The sequence below is a fragment of the Myripristis murdjan genome, chromosome 17 (assembly GCF_902150065.1).
Source record: "Myripristis murdjan chromosome 17, fMyrMur1.1, whole genome shotgun sequence".
Classification (NCBI taxonomy): Eukaryota; Metazoa; Chordata; class Actinopteri; order Holocentriformes; family Holocentridae; genus Myripristis; species Myripristis murdjan.
In genome coordinates, this window is record NC_043996.1 from 19,379,187 (window position 1) to 19,403,109 (window position 23,923).

The 23,923-nt window shown below is 42.1% G+C and overlaps 2 protein-coding genes across 2 annotated transcripts in view; both read right to left on the bottom strand.

Annotated features, from left to right (window-relative positions):
- Positions 1 to 677: 677 nt before the first annotated feature.
- espnlb (espin like b) lies at positions 678 to 6,847 on the bottom strand. Its single transcript, XM_030074056.1, has 7 exons — positions 6,818 to 6,847; positions 6,233 to 6,365; positions 5,258 to 5,376; positions 4,883 to 5,044; positions 3,633 to 4,001; positions 2,420 to 3,533; positions 678 to 889 (listed from the first exon to the last, which is right to left on the bottom strand). Exons 1-7 carry the CDS (start codon positions 6,845 to 6,847, stop codon positions 678 to 680), a joined length of 2,139 nt encoding a protein of 712 aa, XP_029929916.1.
- Positions 6,848 to 10,731: 3,884 nt separating this feature from the next.
- The window catches only part of kif1ab (kinesin family member 1Ab), a 34,887-nt gene continuing 21,695 nt past the window's right edge, over positions 10,732 to 23,923 (bottom strand). Inside the window, 17 exon segments of the mRNA XM_030074278.1 lie at positions 10,732 to 14,631; positions 15,248 to 15,270; positions 15,272 to 15,367; positions 15,455 to 15,647; positions 17,877 to 17,996; positions 18,831 to 18,940; positions 19,889 to 19,960; positions 20,095 to 20,283; positions 20,717 to 20,862; positions 21,041 to 21,102; positions 21,263 to 21,396; positions 21,513 to 21,627; positions 21,774 to 21,797; positions 22,141 to 22,246; positions 22,779 to 22,863; positions 23,089 to 23,155; positions 23,384 to 23,492. Coding sequence (XP_029930138.1) covers positions 14,583 to 14,631; positions 15,248 to 15,270; positions 15,272 to 15,367; positions 15,455 to 15,647; positions 17,877 to 17,996; positions 18,831 to 18,940; positions 19,889 to 19,960; positions 20,095 to 20,283; positions 20,717 to 20,862; positions 21,041 to 21,102; positions 21,263 to 21,396; positions 21,513 to 21,627; positions 21,774 to 21,797; positions 22,141 to 22,246; positions 22,779 to 22,863; positions 23,089 to 23,155; positions 23,384 to 23,492 — 1,700 coding nt within the window. The 3' untranslated portion in view covers positions 10,732 to 14,582.

Sequence of the window (23,923 nt, forward strand, 5' to 3'; positions counted from 1 at the left end):
AAAGTTCCCAAAAGGAATATGCCTTACTTTTTGTTTTTAATCATCCCTCCTTAAAGATGTACAAATGAGAAGAAGTAGCCCATGTATATAGCGATTTACAGCAGCAGAAATTATTTTGGATGTGGGCTCTTGTATGCTAGAAAAAGGCCCTAAAAGAGTCTGCACAATCCTGGTTAGGGACCTCAGCTGGAGACATCAAGCGGTTTTGTGGAAGGGTCAGACAAGACGTGAAGCAGTGACGGAGAGGCAGCAGCCTTTGCCACCGGCCAAACCAACAGCATTGTGTTACAACTGTAGGAGGCAACAAGGGGATCCACTGTGGCTGACGAATGCCAGTAATTTTCAAACCACTGTGGCTGACGAATGCCAGTAATTCTCAAAGGCATGTTTTTAGGATTATATAAATGCAATTTCTGCATTTAACGTATAATTAACAACGCGAGAATTCATCTATATTCAGTGCAATCTGGACCAATAATTCACTGAGTTTATTTCTTGTAATCCTGTCAGAGGCATATTGCCAATAGGAAGGAATATCTATCTGTCTATCTATCTATTTACCTCTCTTGGAATAATGGCTGGCCATAACAGACTATAACAGAATAGCATAAAAAAGAATACCACACAATACAAACAATGCCATTGCCCTACAGCTTCTTCTGTCTGACAGTGACATGTCACTGGTGTTTTGCTTGTGCTTGTAATTCCAGCAGCCCCCAGTAGGTGGTGAGGCAGTGCACCTTGTCTATGCAGATGGCAGGCCTCGTGGTCACGCGGTGGAGGCCAAAAGCGCCGCTGTATGGTGGTGATATGCAGCTCATGAGGCAGGAGCGGTGGAGTAAAATGGTGAACTGCAGCGTGCCAGCTCTCTGTGACAAAGCACAAAGAGCTGGAGGAGGGAGGGGAGGAGAAAGAGATGGGGAGAAAGATTGTTAGAGAGATAAAGGTGAGAGAGAGAAGAGAAGAAATGATAGAGGGAGAGAGGAGCGGGGTGTGACGATGGGGAAGGAGGCAATGTGGAGAAGGGTGTGTGTGTGCATTGCCAGTTTTTAGTAAAATCTGCCCCTTGTCTTGTCAATGCAAGATACAGTAGAGGATAAAAAGTAGGACGATAAATACTACAAAGAAAGAGTTTTAAAAAAAAGACTATACTGGTTTAAAGCTCAGTATTAGGCACTGCATAACCCCCCCATGTTAATGTGTTATTATTGATTAACTTATTGATAGACCTTGTACTTGTACATTTTGTACAACAGAATGCTTATTCTGGTTTCACATAAACAAAATGTCAATACCCCCCAAAAATGCTCTATAGTCTACTACAGTTCTGACTTCATTGTTGGGGTTGAACAGCATGCTGTAAACCCAGTTACAAATTTTGATTCTATGGTATGGTTTAGTAATCATCTTTTCTTGCTCAGACCCAACAATTTATGTTTGGTCCCCAAAAAAAAGGCCCTCCCAGAAATTTATCACCTTTGCAACAGTATGGTTTTCTTGTCCTGCAATGAGTTTTCAGCGATATGAGGCCTTTTTGGCAAATTCCTCAATTATCCAAATTGCACACACAACTCTCATACTAACTCCCTTTTGACTCTTGACCTCCATCCAAAGTGCCTTTTCTTATCTGTAGGTCTCACGAACTCATTAAGTGCATAAACGGACACATTCCTATTAAACTATTAAAACTCAAAGGAGCAGATATGAACCTGCAAAGTTAATAGGGGCTTCACATTCTGGATTTGGATCAGTTTTCTTCCAATCGTGCAATTCATGGCATATTTACATGTTTACATTTACAATACTTGTAAACAACACATCCCGATTTTTAATCTTTTGAGACTAATGAGCCAATGTGTTGTTAGTTGTTTTTTTGTTTTTTTGTTTTTTTCCATGACCGACTTGACGTCTTGACATCTTATCGTTCTCAGATGGAAGAAAGTTTCTGCCCTGCACACAATCGGTGGCTCAAGGAGTTTTTACTTTGTGTAAAACCTAAGCAAATTTGATTTTCTCTCAAAGGCCATGACAGGTGGGTTTCCTGCTCCCACCCTTTGCTCTCCTTCTCAGGATGCTTGCCAGCCTTGGTGTGCATGGAGGGGGTGAGGACAAGTTGGTTGGATAAATAAGAGGGTGGGGTCTTGTTAAGTGGTGAGGGGGATGGTGGGATTTCATAGTGCAGTCTTTAAAATGTCAGGAAAATATGCATAAGTTGATGTAACTGCACATACAAATGAATAAGAAGATGAACAAAACTAATATTTTTTTTAATCTGTTTTACAATAACAGTACTTCATAAAAGCACTTTTATATTTAGTACATATTTATTTACTTCCTGCGAATTCATGAACACAAACACTGCATCCATTTTATGTAAAAAATATCAAAACAAAACTATTAATTTAAACTGCAAACTAACGCTCAAAATCAAACAGCTCTGCCTCCTTCTCCTTCCAAAAAGCAAAACTGCGGTCAATATATTTACATATGTCGTCATTGTCGAAACATGAGAAGTCTGTGTCATTGCCACAGTCATCTGGAATAGCAGTTTGAACTATGACCTTTGGTACCAGTCTGTTATCTAGCAACGATGATGATGATGATGGACAGCGGCATTCTTTTGAGTCCCCAAAGAAGCGTACCTTGATGTCCTCAAAGCCGTCACTCCACTGTTGCCTCCCAGCCTGGATCTCCTGGAGAACAGCCTTGTGGAAGTCTCGGACCGTCTCCCAGGGGAAACTGCCAACATGGTCAAAGACCTCAAAGCAGAGGAGATGCCTCATTTTCCTCTCCTCAGGCGACAGCTCTTGTTCCAAGATGTGGAAGTATCCCAGCATGAATAGGTCAAGGGTCAAGCTGTCATGGGTCATGGCAACACCGTCCACCTCTGGCAGGAATTGCTCTGGGGAGTAGGTGACCTGAGGAGCTGGAGTTTGTGAAGGGAGATCCAATTTCATATTCCTCCAGGAGTGGAGCATCTTGTCCACAGCAGTTATTTGACGGCAGAATTGAAACATGGAGGTGATTCTCTGCTGGGGCTGCGTTGCTGTTATCATGTCTTTCCCTGACACCTCTTCCTGTCCCTGTCTCAGCCTAGATGCTCTCATTGTAATAGCATATGCAGATTTCTTCCAGTGGCTGAGGAACAACACTACTATACGTTCTTTCCTTAAGCTAGTACTTTCCATCACAGGTACACCTGGTTTAGGACTGTAATGGTGGTTTTCCTCACAGCTAAGGCCTGTGCTGCCACTTTGGTTGTTTATCTCAGGTGCTCCCACCTCTATCCGCATCTTCAACCCCTGGCTTCCTTGGGTGTCTTGTTTGTGTGAACCGTTCACAAACCCAGCGAATGGATAAATCCCCCCAATCTGGCCTTCAAAGTTAGATCTGAGGTTTCGGACCGAAACCCCAGACTGTTGGATCTCCCTTTCTACCCTTTCCCTCCGAGCTCTACTGTAGCTGTTGGTTTCCAGACGGTGGCTGAACGCTGATGCCATCCCAATGTGGGGTATCCTACAACCACCAGATGTCTCGCCATGGGCTGGCACCATCTCTTGGCTCTCATGACCCAAGCCCTGACCCAGGTCAATTCCTAAACCATCTGTCACCCCCTCAATCATCCCTTCCACTGCGCTGCCTCCTCCCTCTTTGCTGGTCAGGTGGGTCAGTAGCAGTGACATACTCTTGACAATCTCTGAGACACGGCTGCACCAAACTGGTAAAGGCAGGTGTCCTTCTGCATCCATCTGTTGTAGGACCTCCTTGTTTACTGAAATGCTAACGATAGGATCAGGTAAAAGAGCCCTCAGCTCCTCGGTCAGTCTGGTCAGCTCTAGCTCATAGGCCTGGCAACGCTTCTGGATTGACACATTCTCAATCTGTCGCTGCAGGTACACCAGGTCTTCCTCAGTCAGTAGCTCGCCAAAGGGCCCCAGGACCGCATTGTGGGCTTGGGAGTACTTCCAGCCATCCACTGGTATGTAGCCATTAGCCAGGTGCTGATTGTGGGGGAGGAAGTAGATATTAACCACAACTCTAAGGAAGTCCAGTCTTTTTGAAAAATAATTCATGAAAAAGATATCAGGCTAACTTTTGTAGTCACGGCACACAACTTACACAAAGCATCTATCTCTCATTTATGTGAACAAGCTTTTCCTGAAAGATTCAGCCTTTGTCATCTCTGTATTTTATTATCCTGCACATTGTTGGCATATACACCACTTCGTGCTCATGACACAGTCTATGGCTCATGCACACGCACACGCACACTCACAAACACAAACTCACACACACTCACTCTAATATAAAGTTTGTACATACTAACAGTAACTAAGGCACATGTACAGGCCCGTCTGAAGTTTGCCAATGAACACCTGAATGATTCAGAGAATGCTTGGGAGAAGGTGCTGTGGTCAGATGAGACCACAATTGAGCTCTTTAGCATCAACTCAACTCGCCGTGTTTGGAGGAAGAGAAATGCTGATTATGACCCCAAGAACACCATCCCCACCATCAAGCATGGAGATGGAAACATTATGCTTTGGGGGTGTTTCTCTGCCAAGGGGACAGGACGACTTCACCGCATCGACAGGAGGATGGACAGGGCCATGTACCGCAAAATCCTGAGTGACAACCTCCTTCCCTCCGCCAGGACACTGAAAATGGGTTGTGGATGGGTCTTCCAGCACGACAATGACCCAAAACATACGACCAAGGCAACAAAGGAGTGGCTCACGAAGAAGCACATTAAGGTCATGGAGTGGCCTCGCCAGTCTCCAGACCTTAATCCCATAGAAAATCTGTGGAGGGAGCTGAAGCTTCAAGTTGCCACAATATATACATGATTCCTCACACACAGATGTACACACATGATCAGTACCTGTCTCCTCTGCTCCTCCTCGTCCTGCAGCCTGACCTGCAGCTGACGCACCATCACCTGCCTTTTCCACTCTGCGATTGGCCGGCCGGCTTCATCATGAGTGGGCACCAGGGAGTCGATGTCAGCCAGGATGACATCAACTATAGGTACCTCCATCTCATCCTCAGTGTCCAACCTCTGTCAATATTCAACAGCGCAGTTTAGTCACTGACGGATTATTTCCCACCAAAGAAATAATCACATTTTTATTACATTTTTGCTGCCTATAATCCACTGTGTCATCTAAATGAATCATTTCCCTTTTCTCCTAAAGGTAGCACTGGCCCCTCCTCTTCTCAAATCGTTTCACACAAGTTTTATGTTTAGCCAGCTCACCGTTTGTCCAGTGAAGACGGCAGTGAAGCCAGCATGCCTCAAGGACTTGATAGACTTCATATTAGCAAACAAACTCTCGTCCTTCTCTGGAGGCTTCAGATGGCTGAACGATGTCACCACTGTGCCCAAAAAGCAGCAACAATAACAAAGGTCTGAGGTCAATACACACAATTTTACTAGCAGGTTTAAATGAAATTTATTTGTCTGAAGCATGCTACATTTGTTTAATTTATTCAGTGTATCTTTGAAATGAAGTGGTGCCCTGGCCTTTTAGTCAATCTTTTCAATCCTGCCACACTGGAAAAATTCACTTTTCACTTTCACTTTCACTTTTCAGGGCATACATGTTCATCTGTACTGTTTTTACAAGTAGTCTAGTGTCATGCAGTATGCCCAGTTTGTACAATATCTGAGGAACTGAAACATTTTGACCTGCATTCGCTGTGACAAACCTGTATTGTGTAATGGTCTTGGAGTGCACAGTACCAGTTAATCCGAGGTCAAATGCCTTATACCCCCTTTATACTGGGCAAATTAAATGTCAGATGCAGCTACAAGTTGCAACTGAAGGATCCAAGCTTACTTTGAAAAAAAAGGATGGACAAAATGATAATGATAATGAAGAACTGATGACAACCTTTCCCTCAGCGACATGATCAGATCAGAGCTAAACTCAGTCAACATTTCTTTGGCCTTAAATGTATAGTTTCCTCCTACACTTGTATCAAAGTGTCAATGCTATATGAGGAAGCATTGGTATAAATGGTATAGCATGTTCAGTAACTTAATGTACCTTTGATCATAATTTAGATTAGGCTGCTTTAAAAACAAACCGAGAAAATGGCTCTAACTATGTCCCATTTGAATTCTTATAGAGGCATGCACACTAAAAAAAAAAAAAAAAAAGAGCATTTTCTTATAACTTCAGTGCTAAACAGCTCTTGGGAGGCCATTTGAGTTCTTTGCACTGCTCACCTGATGAGGCCACCTGCACATGCTGTATGGAGCCTGTGGTGTATTTTTTGTTAGTTGCGATGAGGGTTGCAGATGAAGAGGGCACAGTGGTTAGGGTGGGGTGGCGAGGTAGAGGGAGCACCTCCTTCACTGGCTGCTGGGGGGCACACACACAGCAGGGGTGAGGGATTTTTTTTACAATCCATATAATCAGAAAATTACATAGTCCTGAGTTTTTAATGGTTATTTAAAAAAAAAAAAAAAAAAAAAAAAAAAATATATATATATATATATATATATATATATATATATATATATATATATATATATATATATATATATATATAATCTAAAACAACTGTTTCTTAAAGAGACAAAGAATTTTATTTTTTCCCTCAGTGCCTTCACTGAGACAAAGCAAGATTAAGCTTTCATTGAGATTTCCCCTGTTCAAATTGCATTCTTTATATGTCTACCATAAATCTACAGATAACATGGGGAACGGGTATTCTGCTACACCCAGAAAATTAAATTAAATACCACTTCCCCGCTTCTTAAATTAACTCCTGTTGTTGCAGGCATTCCCCTGTATTGATGGTTGGTCACCTTGCCGTTCTCCATGTTGATGCTGTTCATTCACACGTCTCAATGGGACAGGACAACGTGCCTCTCTTTCTGGAAATGTCTTTGGGAGAAAACACAAAAGAACAAAACAAAGCAAAGCAAGACTGATTGATTCATTCATTTACTTATTCATGCTTTACGTCCCAAAATTACCAAAAATCAATACAGCAAACACAACAAGGCACTAAGTTGAACGCCGACCTCTGCCAAGGTCACAGCTGGATGTTTAGGGTCTGCTTGTGCTAAGGCCCACACCATTTCAGCAATGCTGTTGTCATAGGACACACTCCTTTTTTCCAGTCAGTGAGGAAGTTGGACACTAACTCCTGAGTTAAGGCATTACTGACCAACTTTTAGGAGGCTTGGTCATGGATCAAAACCCCTGATCCACAGCCAACCCTCCCATCGGGCTTTGTGACCTTACATGGATGTGTTTGGACACTACGACCCTGCCCTGTTTGCATTAATCCTCGCTCATTGCCATGCCCTCTTTGAAGCTGATTGGTCATAAACATAATCAATTCTTTGTTGGCCTATGCCAACCTCCCAGTCCAGTTTTGTGGTGTTAAGTGCAGACAAACTGCTTGTACTTACCCCCACACCCTTTTCAGCAATGCTGTTATCATAGGACAACAGCAGCTTTGGCCAATCAGTGTGTAAAGTCGGTCACTGTTGCCTTAAACCTGTAACCAACTTTCTTGCTGGGTTTCATGGCTTTATGTGGATGCATTTAGAAATTCAAGCCCTGTTTGTGTTAAGCTCTGCACATTGCCACGCCCCCTTGAGGCTAACTGTCGTGAAAAGTTATTCAGTTCCTTGCTGGTCCATGACCAAACTTCATGTTTCATGCAAATCCGTTCTGTTCTTTTTGAGTTATCCTCCTGACAGACTGATGGACAGGGGAGATCCCATAACTCCCTGCTGGAGGTTTCACCTGCTTGGCAGAGGTAAGAATAACAACAGTACTAACAACAGAAATAGGATAAAGGAAAAAGAGGAAATAAAAAGAAAGTGAGGCCCCCACCTTGAGAGGAACGTGAAAAAGAACATGAGTGTCAGCATCCCCAAAGTAATCTTCTTCTTAGACACAAAGGCCCCCGGAGAGCACACACACACACACACACACACACACACACACACACACACACACAAACATGCAAACTGTACAGAAGACAAGCCACAGCACATGGGGCAACGACAAGAGGTGAAACAGGACCCTGGTCACTTGATGTAGTGTACTGTACCCCCCACTGAGTGTGGGAGAGACCGTGTGTTAGAGTTCACAGAGACATGATATGCTGCTTCAGGTAGCCTCACTGATTCACAGGATTTTTAACAAGATCCATGCCGCTCAGCAGTCTGAATGCTACATGCAAGGTGTTCAACTAAATGAAAATGGCAGCTCAAGAAGTCAGATACCCCGAGTGGCAACTTTGCAAAAGTTATATCCATAGAATAGTCTTATTCATAAATATTCAGTGTATTTAATTTATTTAGTTCATTTGACATAATGGCATCCTTACTTTATTCCAAATACTACAGCAACCTGAGGATAATATGCACTATATCTTAGGTCCATAGAAATCATTATGATAATGCACTAACCAAAAACAAACCAAAAAAAATCATAACACTATAGAAGTATTCATTTCTTAAAAAATCTCTCTCTCTCTCTCTCTCTCTTCTCTCTCTCTCTCTCTCTCTCTCACACACACACACACACACACACACACACACACATTTTTTCACCCTTGAAATTTCTCACTTAATTACTAAGCAAACGCAATAATATGTCACTTTTTATCACATTTTGTTTATTCCCCTTTCCTGAATTCCAAATCTTGTCTGTTTACATTAGCCTTTCAGAGAGCTTACATATGCTTTCCAATCATCTAATTATTTTAATTCTAATAAATGTGTACAGTACTTACAATTTGGTCCTGAAGCTGCGGCGTCACTAGCAAATCCAGAGTGTCTTCTTCATCTGCCTCTTCACCTGGAGCAGCCAACAAACAACAAGACCAAGGAAGAGCATCGCCTGGCCCCAGACCTCACATGGGGGGCCCACTTACTGTGCATAATTAAAGAGGTGGGATAGGGTGACCAGCAACCAGAAATATAGACCTATGGCACTGTTAATGTATGTACTGTAGGGGGAAACACGTTGCTGGTGGTCTCGAGAAGTGTGTGTGCGTACATGTACACACTCGCGTGTGCATGATTGGGTTACTGTGTTCTTGCATATTTACAAGGGAGGACAGGAATACTGCATGCCTTGATTACTTATCCAACCTTCTCCTGTAGTGTGTCATGGAAGCCTCAGAGATTTGGCTTCAGAGAGATGTGTGACTGAAAGATCAGGGAGATTTGAATTTACGTTTTGCATATTGATCTTTTGTGTTAATTTATGTGACATGTGGGGGAAGGGGAAAGCCACTGGGGAGCTAGAGCACAGAGGTGCAGGAAAGACAAGAGACAGAGAGAGGGATAGGCAGGCAGACAGATGTGTGGGCAGAGATACAAATGCATGCACATTTTACACGTGGTAAAATATTCACCACTCGTCACACAATGAACAGATCTATATCTTCTCAAACTTGTTGTCCGTCACAAAGACCTCTCAAACTGGAGAATGGTCTGTTTCAACAACAGTGGCCTGACGTGAGGCAGGTGCCCCTCACTGTCCATGCAGGGCCTTTGTGACAAGCCCAGAGTTTATGCCTCTGTTATTAGGGGATTAGTCTGACTGGCCCTGCTTGAGCTGATTACATTGTGAGCGCATAATCAATAATGGAAGACCTCAGAAACACAGCAGACACCACTCACATGCTCACATACACCCTGTCCTGAGAGCAAAAGTACGAAATGTTATGTAACAGAGCTAATCCGGCAGGAGAAATGGGTTCTCATGCACCCCCGTGGCACGGTGTCCAGTTCAGATTTTTGCTTATTGCCGAGGTCAAATAATGTCCCAGTGGCTTCGTTTGGCAGTCGTCTTGAATCAGCATCCGCATTGGATGAAAAATAATATTTTCATAATTTTTGAACCATGCAACATGCAAAGACAAATATAAAAATATACAAATGTAAACCCAGGTTACATATGTATATGACTAACCAGGAATCAAATGGCAACATCATTGAAATGTCACAACCAATCTTTAATGGTGAAACAGGAAATTAATATCAATGTTGTTCTTTATGCTACAGGTGTTTCTGGAGGTTTGATCTCTTAATACAGGAATTAACACATTTCAAGACTCAGAGCAGTATAAATTTTGCTGTTTTGTTTCCTGCAAAAATGAACCCAATTTATTCTGATATCAGTTGAAAGGTGTAAAGGCTATCTGATAATGATAACATTAGCAAATTTACAGCAAAAGTCATCAAAATATGTTGTCCATCTCATCATCAATCTCCCCCCGTCATTAAAAGTGACCACAGAAACGTCTGGGCCCCTAAAAAAGTCCAGTGAATGGGCCCACCCCAAATCTGCTTAACTCATATCAACATTTGGTGGTCCAGGACGGCTGTAAGCTGGGTTGCTATAGTACCAGCACTATGGTGCAGGTATACCAGGGGCACAAAACCAAGTCCGAGTACCGGGGGAACATCGCTTTTCAAGCGATTTCTGCCCTTTCATCGTGAGCATAGTAAGCGTAGAGAGTGAAATTCTGTTGTTTTGTCTCAGATGGATATCATTTCATTAGGTTGCACAGTCAATATCTTTTTTTTTCTCTTTCCATGTAAACCTTGATGGGTTTGGACAGAGAAATTCAAATATTTATGAGTGCAACTAGAAACTAGCGAGCTCTGTTGAACTTCCACCACCACTCTGCTAGAGCAAATTGCATATCACAACACCTGCAAAAATGAAAAAAAATCCAGACATGAAATAAGTTTCAACACTTATTTATTTCTCGCTTTTTTTTTTTTTTTTAATTTCGTTTTGTTTTTCTCGACAACTTTTGTTACGTGTCCACAGACATGAGAAGACATCAGCAGAACTCCAGAACACTCAAAGATAAACGTGAGCACTGAGATTAAGACTTCATCACAGGCTGAGACCTGCATCTGTCAAGAAGCTCAGAGCAAGAGTGCAGACCTGGGATCGTCTACCAGGTCCTTGTTGACCGCCTCATCCGCACTGACCTGAAATGTGCAAAACTGATCCTTGATTAGCACTCTTAACACTGACAAGACACTTGACAAAGTCGCAGGCCAGTTTCTATTCATCATGGTATAAAGAGGGAGAGAGAGAGTTAATATCATCTGTCTGATGGGACCCAACACAGTAATCTGGTTTTATATACAAGACAGAGCCAAGAAGAAGGTTTCCAGTTAGTCATTACGAGGATCATGGGTAGCAATACTTTACAAGCAGCACTTCGGGGGATGGGGTGGGGTGGGGGGCTGGCGTCATTAGCAAGCGGTAAGGCAGGAGAAAGGGACAGAGGCAAAGAGAGTACAGTGGAAGTGGATTTGCATGCTTAGATCCAGAACAATGCCAGTATAAAAGCAGCCAAATCTGTAAAATAACAATTTACACATTTATCTTCTGACAATTATTGGCCAGTGCACTAAAACTGTCTTTAAGAGAACTTTTATTAATTCATTTTTCTTTTTCTTTTTTTTTTTAATGATGATGCACTTGAGCCATGAGAATTGGAAGCAGCGTGAGTCATCTGTCAGCTGGAAACTAAAATGAATGCGGTCTGGTGCAGAGGTGCGGGTCTGATTGCTGGAGCATCAGTGGCACAGTTTCGTAACAGAATCTCTTCCTTCTTTCCCGTTTGGGCAGAGTGTGTTTGAGCACACAGCCCGATGTTTCCACACATTCTTGACGTAATCACTTGAAATCGTGATGACTCGTGCATGATTACGCACTTCTTCAAATAGTGCAATGTATATTTTACTAACACAATCCATCTTCCACAGCTACATAAATAAAGCTTTCCATTTGTCTTGTTCCAGCAAGCAACATAAAAAATATCTATTAGCAGTCTACCAGGCAAAAAAAGGTGGATTTACCAAGATGACCCAAAACATTCAGTAGCATAATGCTGCAGTTTCATTTAATTCCCACCAAATATCATTCTCTGTTCATCCAGCCACAAGGGGGCACAAATTTCAACCAGAGTGATTGAGTATGAGTATACTGCACTGTAAAATAAGGCTTTGGTACATTTTTATCTTAGGATATCACTTCAATTTTAAAGTGGCATCATGCGTAATATTCCTTCTCCACATATGTCAATCACATCTTGTGTGCTTTCTTTACTGTATCAGGCTGCAGAGCTCAACAGGTTGGTTGGCCTGAGGCTCACAGAGTCCTGAATACTTCCTGCTGACTGAGTTCAGCCAGGTTTGACTGACCATCACCAGTCATACAGACAGGAAACAACAGCAAAACAAAGACTAAATGGTTGCCTGACCAAGTCTTTGGTAATGCCATGCACAGAAGAATGTGATCATAAAACACAGTGCAACATGTGCAGTGCTCTCAGGTTTAACACTAAAACAACTGTGTCATGTCTAATAATGCACTCATAATGTCCAAATCATTTTCTCCCGCAGTATCAAATTGTCATTCTGGCAGCAGCAAGGTAAACTGTCTTGTCTAAAATCAGCCTTTAGATTCTCGCCCATCTTTGTTGTTCACACAAACATTTGGGTCACCTTAGTAAGAAGTACAGAACATCAGACAGCTTAAAGCAACCATAAACTATAACATAGCCTTGGACATAAATTCATATTAACGCTGAGCTAATCATACTGTATTGGTTTCTGACACAAGCACCAGGCTGTAAAATATCTACGAGGTACAAATGCTAAGCGGGGGATTTTAAATGCAACAATTACAGTAAACGATAATGAGATATACAGTGTAATGTGTAAGTGTGTGTGTTGTTACAGGCTATACCTACCAACCATATGGCAACATGGATAATATTCACTCTCCAAATAAAACATTAACATAGCTTATCAATAGAAAAAGATCTGTAGAATCTAATAGTACTGTAGATAAAAGCTTGCTTCTTAAGACACAACTAATGCTGGGATGCTGCTGAACACATGATGAGGTGGAGAGCAAGAGGAGAGGAAGAAACGTACGAAGGGGAGATGGACAAGAGGTGAAGAAAGGGAGGCACTATCTGGTGCACGGACAATGCACTTTCACACTCGCAAATCAACTGCCCTCTTATCAGCAGATTGTAAGTCCATGGTGAAGTTCCCCTTTGTCAGTGCTATTTCATCATCAAATACAACAGTGTGTCCCAGCTACTCGACTTGGTCCAATCCATTTAGCTGCTACAGGAGCAAAAGGACTTAAATATCAAATCTGTGAATATAATCTCACAGCTATGCTAGCCCAAAACAGATACAGGAATTGCTTAATTGATAAAAAAAAAAAAAAGAAAAAAAAGAAAAGAAAGAAGAAGAAGAAACCTAACGAATCATGTACAGCAGTCATATCAGCATATTTAACATGTAAAACATTTGAGGGCAACTTGGGGAGAAGCTTATCTGGGTGTCAATTAGAATTACATCCTATTAATCTCACTAAAAATATGCAATGTGTGTTACCACAACGGCACAGCTGAAGGGATTTGAAACATTTCAGACAAGACTGTAATGCTTTGGTTAAAACAACCGAGTAAATGATACAGGACATTACCTGAAGATAATAAAGTGCCATGCAAGAAAACAGGTCCTGACGTACATAAGTAACAGTGCACACAACCTAAACTGGGAGCAATAAATAAAAAAAAAATATGCACAACTCGACATGTAAATACAAAACGCGCGCTAAAAGCAAGGCAAGGACATGAGATATCTCCTCTGATGGTGGGTTATCTTTACCTTAATTTAGCCTTTTCACTAAACCACAGTTGAAAACATTTTTTTTTTAATCAGACTGAAACCAGCAACTTCTTCCCCTTTCCTCTCATCAAATACCCTCGTGCTTCTTTCCCGTTCAAACGACCTGCAACAGCACTCCGCCTCTTCCTCTGTATGCTATCTGAAAACCTCTGCAAATAAAAGTGACACAACTACTCTAGACTAGAGCACCAAACCTTCCCAAACTGAGGTAATGTATATGCTGTTCGAAATATAGGCAATGCTGTCATCCCTGCACTTAACACACACCTACAGAGAAATATCTGGAATGAGGACGGGGAAAAAGATGCTGTCGGTATTATATTCCCCCTCGCTTGATGGTGTTAATAAGAAATACATGAATGGTTGGATTAGGACTGGGCCTCATATACAGTAAACAAAACAAGGGATGAGCGAGTTAACACAAAGTTAACATTTTGCCTACCTCTATCTTTCTAAAGGGAATCAGTAGCTTCGGAAATGAGTTCTACATGTATATGAAACCTAAGACTGATCACAACTAGTCCCAACTCCCAGCAGAGGTAAGCTAAGTTATGGGCACAGGACGTTAGTTTGTCTTATGCTGTTTTATAGGTCGGGAGGGCACACGTCATGCAGGGTTTCAGGTGGATACTGAGAGAGACTGCAAAAAGAAGGAGGATGGCTTGGGAGTACTGTTTTGCTTTCAGGATGAGATGGAGCGGTGTTTAGGACAGGGAAGGTCATCGTAACAGAGGGTTATTTAAATGGTTTATGTATAAGTTTGTTTATATGGTCTATGTACATTAGAGCAGGGCGGTCAGTGGAGGTTTTAGATTGTATTGTCTTGTTCGTCTGACGGTTTCCACCGGGGTGGGTTCACCTCTCACATCCTCTGCACCGGCTGGGCGGACTTTCTCCTGGAGAGCTTTGACCTGAGGAGAGATGGGGCAAAGAAGAAGTTGAGAAGCAAAGTCGCACCAGCATTTAGTGTCAGTCTGATGGCAATATAAATACAGTATAAAATACTGTGTGGTGTCATAAAGAAAAGCAGTTTCACTTGCAAAATCCATCATGACATTTAACAAAAAGGGCAGAAATTACTGTTCTGCATGAGGCACATTCAAACTTTGTCATTCTTTGGACTCCTACATTGAATTTTATTCAGCCTAAAGACCCCAGTCTGCAGTGACTTTGCCTTAGGAAACCTGATATGAAAAGACATTTTGGCTTGTGTTAAGTATTAAATTATTTAGATGGTATGCTTCAACACTGACATACAGATTCAAAATGTCTAGATTAAGACATAATGTTACAATAATGGCTCAATTTAGAATTATAATAATTGAAGTGAATTAAATTATTAAATTACAGAGAAATTCAACCATCTCTCATTTTGCTGAGGAGCCCCACAAGGTCCCTTGAGGAACCCCTTTGAAAATCACTGCTTTAGATAGCTGGGTAACTTCCGGTTATTAAACTCCATAGTAGCTGCACTGACATAATGTTAACGTGGCAAGGTTTTCATTGGAATAACAGACTGACGCTCACCTGATGGTGCCAGCTAACAGAGGGATTAAAAGCGTACAGCCAGTCGTGCATCTCTTTGTCATTGCTGGCCTGGAGCAGTATCCCACGATGCTCGGTGCACACAGCAAACGTGTTGGGAGTCTGGAGAGACAGGAGATGCTGTGGGGTTACTGACATTTGTCCAGACTCACGCGATCGGAAGCGTTTTTAACTCAAGATCAGTCCTACCCGGAGTAAAGTCTGTTTGTCCTCGCTGTATTCCACCTGTGCAGATGACAGGTTGATGACGGCTCTCTCCACGCTGTCCCGCTCACTGCGGTACAGGTACACGTAGGGTCTGCGCACCACCACGTAGCGCTTCACCCAGCCGCTGGTGTGGGGCTCCAGGAAGTGCAGGTAGCCCTTCTTTGACACAATGGGGCTACACAAAATAAGAAGAAGGTTGATTTCAGAAAGATGCTGTTAAAGCCCGAAACAACTTTTCTTAAAGGAGTTCTCCTTTACTTGAGCAAAATACCCCTTTTCCAACTTTAGATGGTGTTAGATGTTAGACGTTCAAGTTAGATGGTGGAACTGTAACCGCCGAGTACATGTATGTATGCTTCCATCTATCACAGTGATTCAAACACTTGAAGGTATAGGTACGCTCTTTTTTTTTTTTTCCAAGACATGTAATTCACATACATATACGTGTAATTAAGACAGATTCTGAGTTGCAGTAAGGTATATTTATTCACTTTGACAGAGCCAGACTAGTGACTTCAATAGACTTTAAGGGCTCTAGTTTCGCAGACCAGGCGAGGCGGGGGCGTAGCGCAGATGCGCTTCGCCAACTGGGTGTGGCCAGGCGGATTTTCCAAGTTTGGCACGCCGTTCTCGGTGGCGCAAGTACTCCGCCGTCCCTCCTACCGGCGGAGGGGAGGAGAGAAGGCATGGAGTGGGTTTGACACAGCCGATTCACATGTAACCAATCAAATGAGCCCCTGTCCTTGCCTTTAAAATGCGCTGCGTGACGGCGTAATGAAAGTTTACACAGCTGACATGGAGGTCTATTGCTGCGGGCGGAGCGGAGCTCAGGAGACAGGCGCGGAGCGGAGACCGGCGAGCAGTGCGGACACGTCACCAAAACCTCACAGGCAGGCTTCCGGAATGTCAGGCACATGAACGATGCAATAAATACCGAAAAAAACACTATTCAATGCTACGATCACAATCAGCACATACATATATCTCCATATCAACTGTCCCGTCACAGCTGATGTCAGATCAAAGGAGATTGGCACCGTTTATGCTGATTGTGAGGTTTTGGTGATGTGCGCCAGGCAGCCAAACTTCCACTGCGCCGGCTCCGCTCCGCCTTGCGCTGAAAGTAGACGTGGTTTCAGATGGCGAGCTTTTGGCGCACCTCGGCGAAGCCTTTTGGCACGAAACTGTCACTGCGCCAAGCCGAATCTGTCGGCACCTCCCCCCGCTGTGCCGCCACTCCCATCTCGGCGAACCTCCGCCTGCGAAACTTGGAAACTGTCCGCTTCTGCCGTTTCGCCGGTCGAAACTAGCTCTGCGCGGGGTTCGCCTCACTGCGCCACCCCGCGCTGCGCCGGGAAACTAGAGCCCTAAGTCTTTATGCGAACCTAACAAGAAATGCTACCCATAGGAATCAAGCCACTGGACGCACAGAGGGAAAATGGCATCAAACATCTTGTCTCAGTCTGGGTAAGTTGGAAAAAGGCTATTTTGCCCACAACCTTGGTGTATTCATTTAAATGATGAGTGTAAGACCAAATCAAAATGCTACAATTTACAGTTGTGAGAGAAAATACCGTATATAATGCTTAATTTAATAATCATGCATTTCATATGTTCACCTCAATCTCTTTGTAATCCCAGACTCCCTTCCCCATCTTAATTTACAAATACAGTGTCGGAGCTATTATTATCCAGAATGACTTACAGTACAATTAGTACCCAAATAGAAATAGTACAGCCAAGCAAAAAAGAAGTCAAGTAGATAGATATATTTAAGAAAAAAGAAAACATGCACAAGGGAAGTTAAAGCAACAGTAATAAAAAATGAATGGGGACTATTTCACTGAAGACTGACAAATGTGTGGAATGAGCATATAATTTAATAATTGAGTCTACATGCATTTTTTTTTTTTTTTTTTTTTTTTTTTTTTTATTAGTGGAGTCCTCACTTAAATCATCCCTTATTGCAGCTTTAAGTGCATGTGCCAGGACTGGAGGAGATAAGGGCTGGGAATAGCTGGGAGAGATGTGTTTCCATTTGCAAATGACCACGGGGAGGGACTCTGTGCTCTGTGGTCATGACTGAGGTGGGAAGACTGTCTCACTAATGAGCACCCAGGAGGAGCAAGAGTCTCGCCTGCATGACACAAAGCGTGTGCCGAGCATCTTATCAACTGCAGGGCTCAGGCTTCTCTCTATAATGGTGATTTGTTTTAACTAGTCTCTGTCCCACAGTGAGATAATTTGACCCACTTGATTCTGAAACAGTTTAGAGCAACTGGCCTTAAATCATAGGCGTCTGTTTTTTTTTTTGTTTTTTTTTTGTCTGAATATTATAGTGTGCACTGCTTCATGTAAAGTAGATGACGGCTTCAGTGGGGATTTGAGGTGTTGCATCTCTGACCTGACGCGAATCTCCTGTATGTCAGGAACAAAGGTGCATCCTCTGAAGGTTTTCTTTCTCTCCACTGGGCTGTAGGGGTCCAGATCCGGGGTGGACGCTCCTGAACTCGGCTCAGTGTGTCTGCAAAACACAAACAAGCAGCTCTTCATGTACTGAAAACGATTAAGCATTGAAATTGCGGCTACTTATTGATTTGCTGTAAACGGTTTAAAGTACTTTATCTTAATTTTTATTTCAGTATTCAAAATATCTGCAGTTGATTGAGCTATCAATGGATGACAAAGCAAAACACGCTCCAGTTCTCTTTTTACGGGTTTGATAATTTATTAGTTGAGAAGAGATGTTGTACAATGCCATTTTAAGTAGAAGAATGATGCGTAGCTTTTTCTGAATATGAGAAGAAGATGGTGTACAAATGTGCAGATAAGGTGTGAAGTACAAAGTTCAAGTGATTATCCAGAACTTTTTCATACAAATAAATGTCTGTTTGGCTACTTTCTAGTACTGGATGACACAGTTTAAGTCAGCCTACAGCCATTAAATCTTTTACAGACACAAATGAGTCCCTGTTTTCTGAGAAAAATCCTCAGGAGGTGATGCGCTTTACCTTTATGGTGGCAAGTATAGCTGTTTGTTTGGAATAAAGATGAGAAAGCAGGAGCGAAAGTAGGGAGAGAAAGGAAGCTTTATTTGATGGGAGAGGCACAACTGTTCAAATATGTGGTGTTTTCTTGGGTTGAAAGCTTTGCTCACACCTACTGCTTCAGACTGAAAAAGCCGAAAAAGCAACTTTTCATTTCATTTTGCCTTTCACATTCAATTTCAACTTTCACTTCCTTCTGTTAAGCAGATGCTGCTCAAACAAGAGCAGACCAGCTTCGAGGAAAATTATTTTTGGTGCTAAAAATCGTGACACTGTCCGATAACACACACCTGTCCAGACTAGGTGCTCACCTGATGTCAAAGTGTCCCTCTACCAGAGAGGGGCAGGTGGAGGATGGAGTGAGCGTGCTCAGGGCAGAGGAGGACGATTCCCTCATCAGCGATGCAGACATCTCAGACAGCTAAAACACACACACACACACACCCCACACACAAGGAAAATCATACAAAACACACACAAGACAAAACAAACAGGGACAAATACAAACAGACAAAACATACCCGCGAACAATTAAGCACGTACAAACACATACATGCATTGAGAGAACACTCATGTCAGAAAATTTGTAATAAGCTGGAAATGTACTGTAGGCCATCTCTACACCATTATGAACATATGATACCAGTCCTCATCATGTCTAAGAGCCCCTTGCTGGTTAACATGTTAAAGGACATGCAGGATTAACATTAGGCAAGTAGAAGCCTCGCAGTCTCTAAAAAAGGAAGGAGCATGGGGAAGGTGTCCATGAGGTTCGGTCAAGATTAGGGAAAAAGAAAGACATGCAGATGAAACAAGATTATTTTAAGGCACAATGGAGAGATGCATGCATTTTCTGAATACAAAAGTTCATAGCAGACCTGGGTCAAATACTATCTGGAAAGAAATCAGAGTTTGTTTAAAACTGATTGGAGTCTAAGATTATTTAAGTTGTTGAATAACCTCTTTCAGCTGGCAGAAATATATTATTGTTGGCAAAACTTGCTGGTCTGGTCCTCAGAGCAGCTTAAAACAAACTTTTTTTTTTTTTTTTTTTTGGTAAATACTGTTTAACCCAGTTCTCATAAGTAGTTGCAAAAAACATAAACAAAAGATGGGCAAAATTTTGGATGGTTTGTATCATTCACTGTTAGAATTGGCAAATATGAAAATAGATCATATGAGGAAGAAAAGGAATATTAAAAAAAGAGACAATAAACAGTACTGAGGAAATTAGTGGAAATGGGTAAATGAATGGCGGAGGATGAAGGAGCTGGTTGGAGGGGCGTGGGGCTTGTTCATATTGTGAAGGTAGGGCGCTAAATTGAAAAGGATTAATGGGCCGGGTTACAAGGCCTAGGCTGGGGCTCACCTTGCTCTCACTGGCACTGCTGCTCACCTGGCTGTACTCCCTGTTGAAGGTGTGCATCAGCAGGCGCAGACACTGGGAGCAGCAAGACAGGGGACAATGACTTTTAATTAGATCCTGCTACTTCACATGTAGCATAGGGCTGTATGATAAAACCTGTACCTGATCAAACAAATGAAAAAGTAAATAAAAAAGAAGGCAAAGCTTACCTTGGCAGCCAGCTCCCTCTGCCTCTGGTTGGGGCTCTCGGGGGCAGGGCTGCCTCCAGGGCTGTGGCTGAGGATGGGACTCTTGGCAAAGTCGCTGATGTCGCTGCTCTTGTAGAGCGCCTCCTGTCCCGCCTGCAGAGTGGCCTCCAGCTTCTCCCTCAGCAGCAGGTAGTGCCTGGTCTTCTCCACCTGAAAACATCAGTGAGAGCGATGCAGGAAGAGACGGAGGGAGTCCATCAGATGCCCCAAATCTGCAAAATGTACTTCCAAAAACACTAGCCAGCAATAATAATTGTTTTGATCATTATTATTAGTAGCATTATTGTGGTTATTCAACACTGAAACTTGAATCAATGCATTCTGTGATTGCTAGAAATTAAGTAAATCTACAAAAACTGAATCTATAAAAGAAAGCCTTTTCACATGGGAAAGGGAAGACATGACCACACTAATATCTGATTTGCAAAAAAGGACAATATCAGCTATATACTGATAAATTGTTTTTTTGAACAGCCAAATCTGACTAAACTGAGGAAAACATGACTCGGGTACAGCCCTAACTTTTTTTGATTCATCTTCTTCCACCACTGGTCCCGTCTAATCCCTTAATCCAGAGGCTCACCTCCTGCAACAGGCTGAGTTTCTCCAGCTCCCACTGGTGGTCGAGGATGAGGCTGTCACTGCGGGGCCTCCACCCGGCCAGGTTCTCCTCTCCACGGACGTACGCCACAGAGGTGTCCAGCACACGCCTGCGACGACGCTGCATGCCTGGCAAAGACGATAAACCACCAAAGAGTCAATGAAAATACAAAAAACAGGGAGGTAGCGGAAGAGGAAATGAACATTTTTTGCATTGAGTATGAGAACTTAACATGTCATTTGCTTGTTGTCTTTCTCTATTTTTAAGCTGATTATTTTTTTTGTTTGTTTCTTTTGTGTGTCTCACCTGGACTGCCATTGTCCGCCACATGGCAGAGGCTGACTTCATAGACTCCTGTGACACGGTTACTGTGGAGAAGATGGACAAAAACAGTATCCAGGTTACTAGGAGAGCAAATGATAAGGAGGTGATAAAGACGTACCAGACAAAAGAAAGTACAAAAGTTTGCAATATATAGATTTCTTTAGATTCCAGCATCATTAATCCATAAAACCTGACGAGGAGTACCTCTCAGAGGGCCTGAGGCAGCCGGTGCTGAAGAGGTTTCTGATGGAGCGGGAGGCTGGCAGCTTCGCATCACGGGAGTAAAACACCATGCAGAAGTCTTTTGTGATCACTGTCGGCTGAGTGCAGTTCTCCATCTAGATAACAGACGCGGACAGATAACAAATCACAACAGTCTGATTTGCTGAAGTCTGCAAAGAACATATCAAAATAAAAATCAGTGTTGTTGGTATTATCAAGTATTTGCCAGTACCTCCAAGTAAGCAGAGAGAGTGATGTAGATCTTCTCCCCGTAAGGAGTGACTCGGTTAAGAAGCAGAGAGTTGTGCATGGAGCTATCCCACGCTGCCTCAAAGCGGTAGAAAGTCCTGTTGGGGTTAAAGAGAAAAAAAATGATGTTGATTTGTATGTTTCTGAAAGATCAGAGAGTTATCCTTATGAAAGACCTATCAATCAAAGGATGTTTTGTTGACAAAAAAGGTAGTTGAAAAGATGAAAATGATCAGTATTATACCTATGGTCAACTCCCAAGGAGACACTGCCATTAGCAAAAGATAAAAAGAAAGAGGCAAAAAGTTAGAAGCTTTAAATTATAACTGTAACTTTAAGTTTAAAATTCATACAGCAAATAAACTGATGCAAATTACCAAAAAATAAATACATAAAAAACAGAGACAAGATAATGATACAGTCAATTGTCAGCTTGTCAGTTTGTTTCACCAATGTCCAAATAGAAATTAAAAGAAAATAACTGACCTGTCTAGTTTAATACAGTTTTATAAACAAACTTTGTCACCAAATACAGACTACAGAGACACACAGAGAGAGAAATCAATACCGACATGTTTGATGGTAAAACAATCCGGAACCATAATGCATACTTGTCATCATGTTTGGGCCAGAAATATCCAGAAGACAGGATGTTGAGGGAGAGGATGTTGGGGTCTATGATGGTCTCATCCGCCTCCGGAGTGTTTCGGATGCGACCTAAGGTCAAACAAGCCATGATAAAATTATTGTCGTAGCAAACCAAGATAAAACAAGACAAATTTTATACATGTAATATGTAAAAATATATGTATAATATAGAATCTTTGCACATGTTGATAATTTAGTTGTTGGTGTGAGAGCAAGAGGAAAACACATTATAATTGATCATTTGCATTTTTAATTTCTTTTCTTTTTTTTTTTTTTATATATAATTTTGCTTTATTCGATAGTGACAGTAGCCAGACAGGAAAGGCAGGGGAGGGAGAGGGGATCACATGCAGCAAAGAGCTTGGAGTCAGATTTGAACCCTGATAAGGACTTGATAGGTGGTACGCACTCTACCAGATTAACTACAGGGGTGCCCCTGTATTTTCAATTTCTGTATTTCAATTCCGTAATACCTCTGATAAACACCTTAAACTGACAAGCCCCCTCCTGGATGTTTATTGAACCTCTCCCCCAAGCTAAGAATCAAATCTACGTTCTGGTAAGGGTAGAATAAATCCTCCTCAAGTCCCTCCGCACTCACCAATCACCAGCTCCTTCACTTCCTTCCACTCAATATCATTTCCGGTTTCATGTGCAATGGTAACTGCGATCCTCCGCTGAATGCCCTGCAGAAAAGAAAAAAAAAAAAAAAACACATACAGATAGTGACCCCGAACGTTAGGGCTGCTAGGCTTTTCCAAGGAGTTCAACCAAAAGAAATAGTTTGGAAGTATCCAGTCCAAGTTTATAGCTATGCTCTAGCTTATGATGTTAGATCCTCTAGCCGATGAATACATCGCTGGGAAACAGGAGTCAGTATTTTTGTGGGACACAGTCAGACAGAGCATTACCTGATGCAAGAGGAACGTGCCATGGCAGGGCATGCCACCTCTGTGGTCAACAACAGCTGGGATGTAGCTAAAGACAGGAAAATAATGAATATGTTCAGTGGTAATACTTTACATTAATATCGATCTAATATCGATCTTTCACATTCAAACTAAAAAATGTGAAAAGGCATTTGAGTTTTGCGCTTGTTGCATTCACTCCAGTAGTGGAATAATAGTATTCCTTATGCATGTGATTTATCTCATGCTTTATGCTATCAAACCAGGAGCACATATCTACCATAAACACACTACTCACTCTCCACTGGCCTCCAGCTCACAGATCTCAAAGAAGACCATCAGATCATATTTGGAGTGACACGGTCCTGCAGTGGAGCGTGTCAGGGTGCTGAGCTTGGTGGCCGGCACTGGAGAACACAGGTTAGAAAACAGAACAGTTTTTTTTTTGTTTGTTTGGTTTTTTTCTTATGCTGACATGCTTGTTTTCACATGATGAAAAAAACGGAAAATAAGTGAAAAAAAAAGATTTTTAAAAAATGAATAAAAAAAAAAACAAAAAAACAAAACAAAACAAACAACAAACAAACAAAAAAACAGAACATAACCAATTGTCAAACTGGTGTCAGGTACAATTAAAAATACAGTTATTTTTAATCAGCCTACTTTAAAGAAATAAAACATTTAGATGGGAAAAAATGCATGTAGTTTCAGAGGAGTTCAACAAAAGAAATCGCCAGTGGTCTTGGTTTTTATTGACACTCCAGCCTAAAATAACTTAAATGATTTAATTTTGGTAGGACTGTAGCATTTCAGCTGTAAACTCTGTTTGCCTCCACTC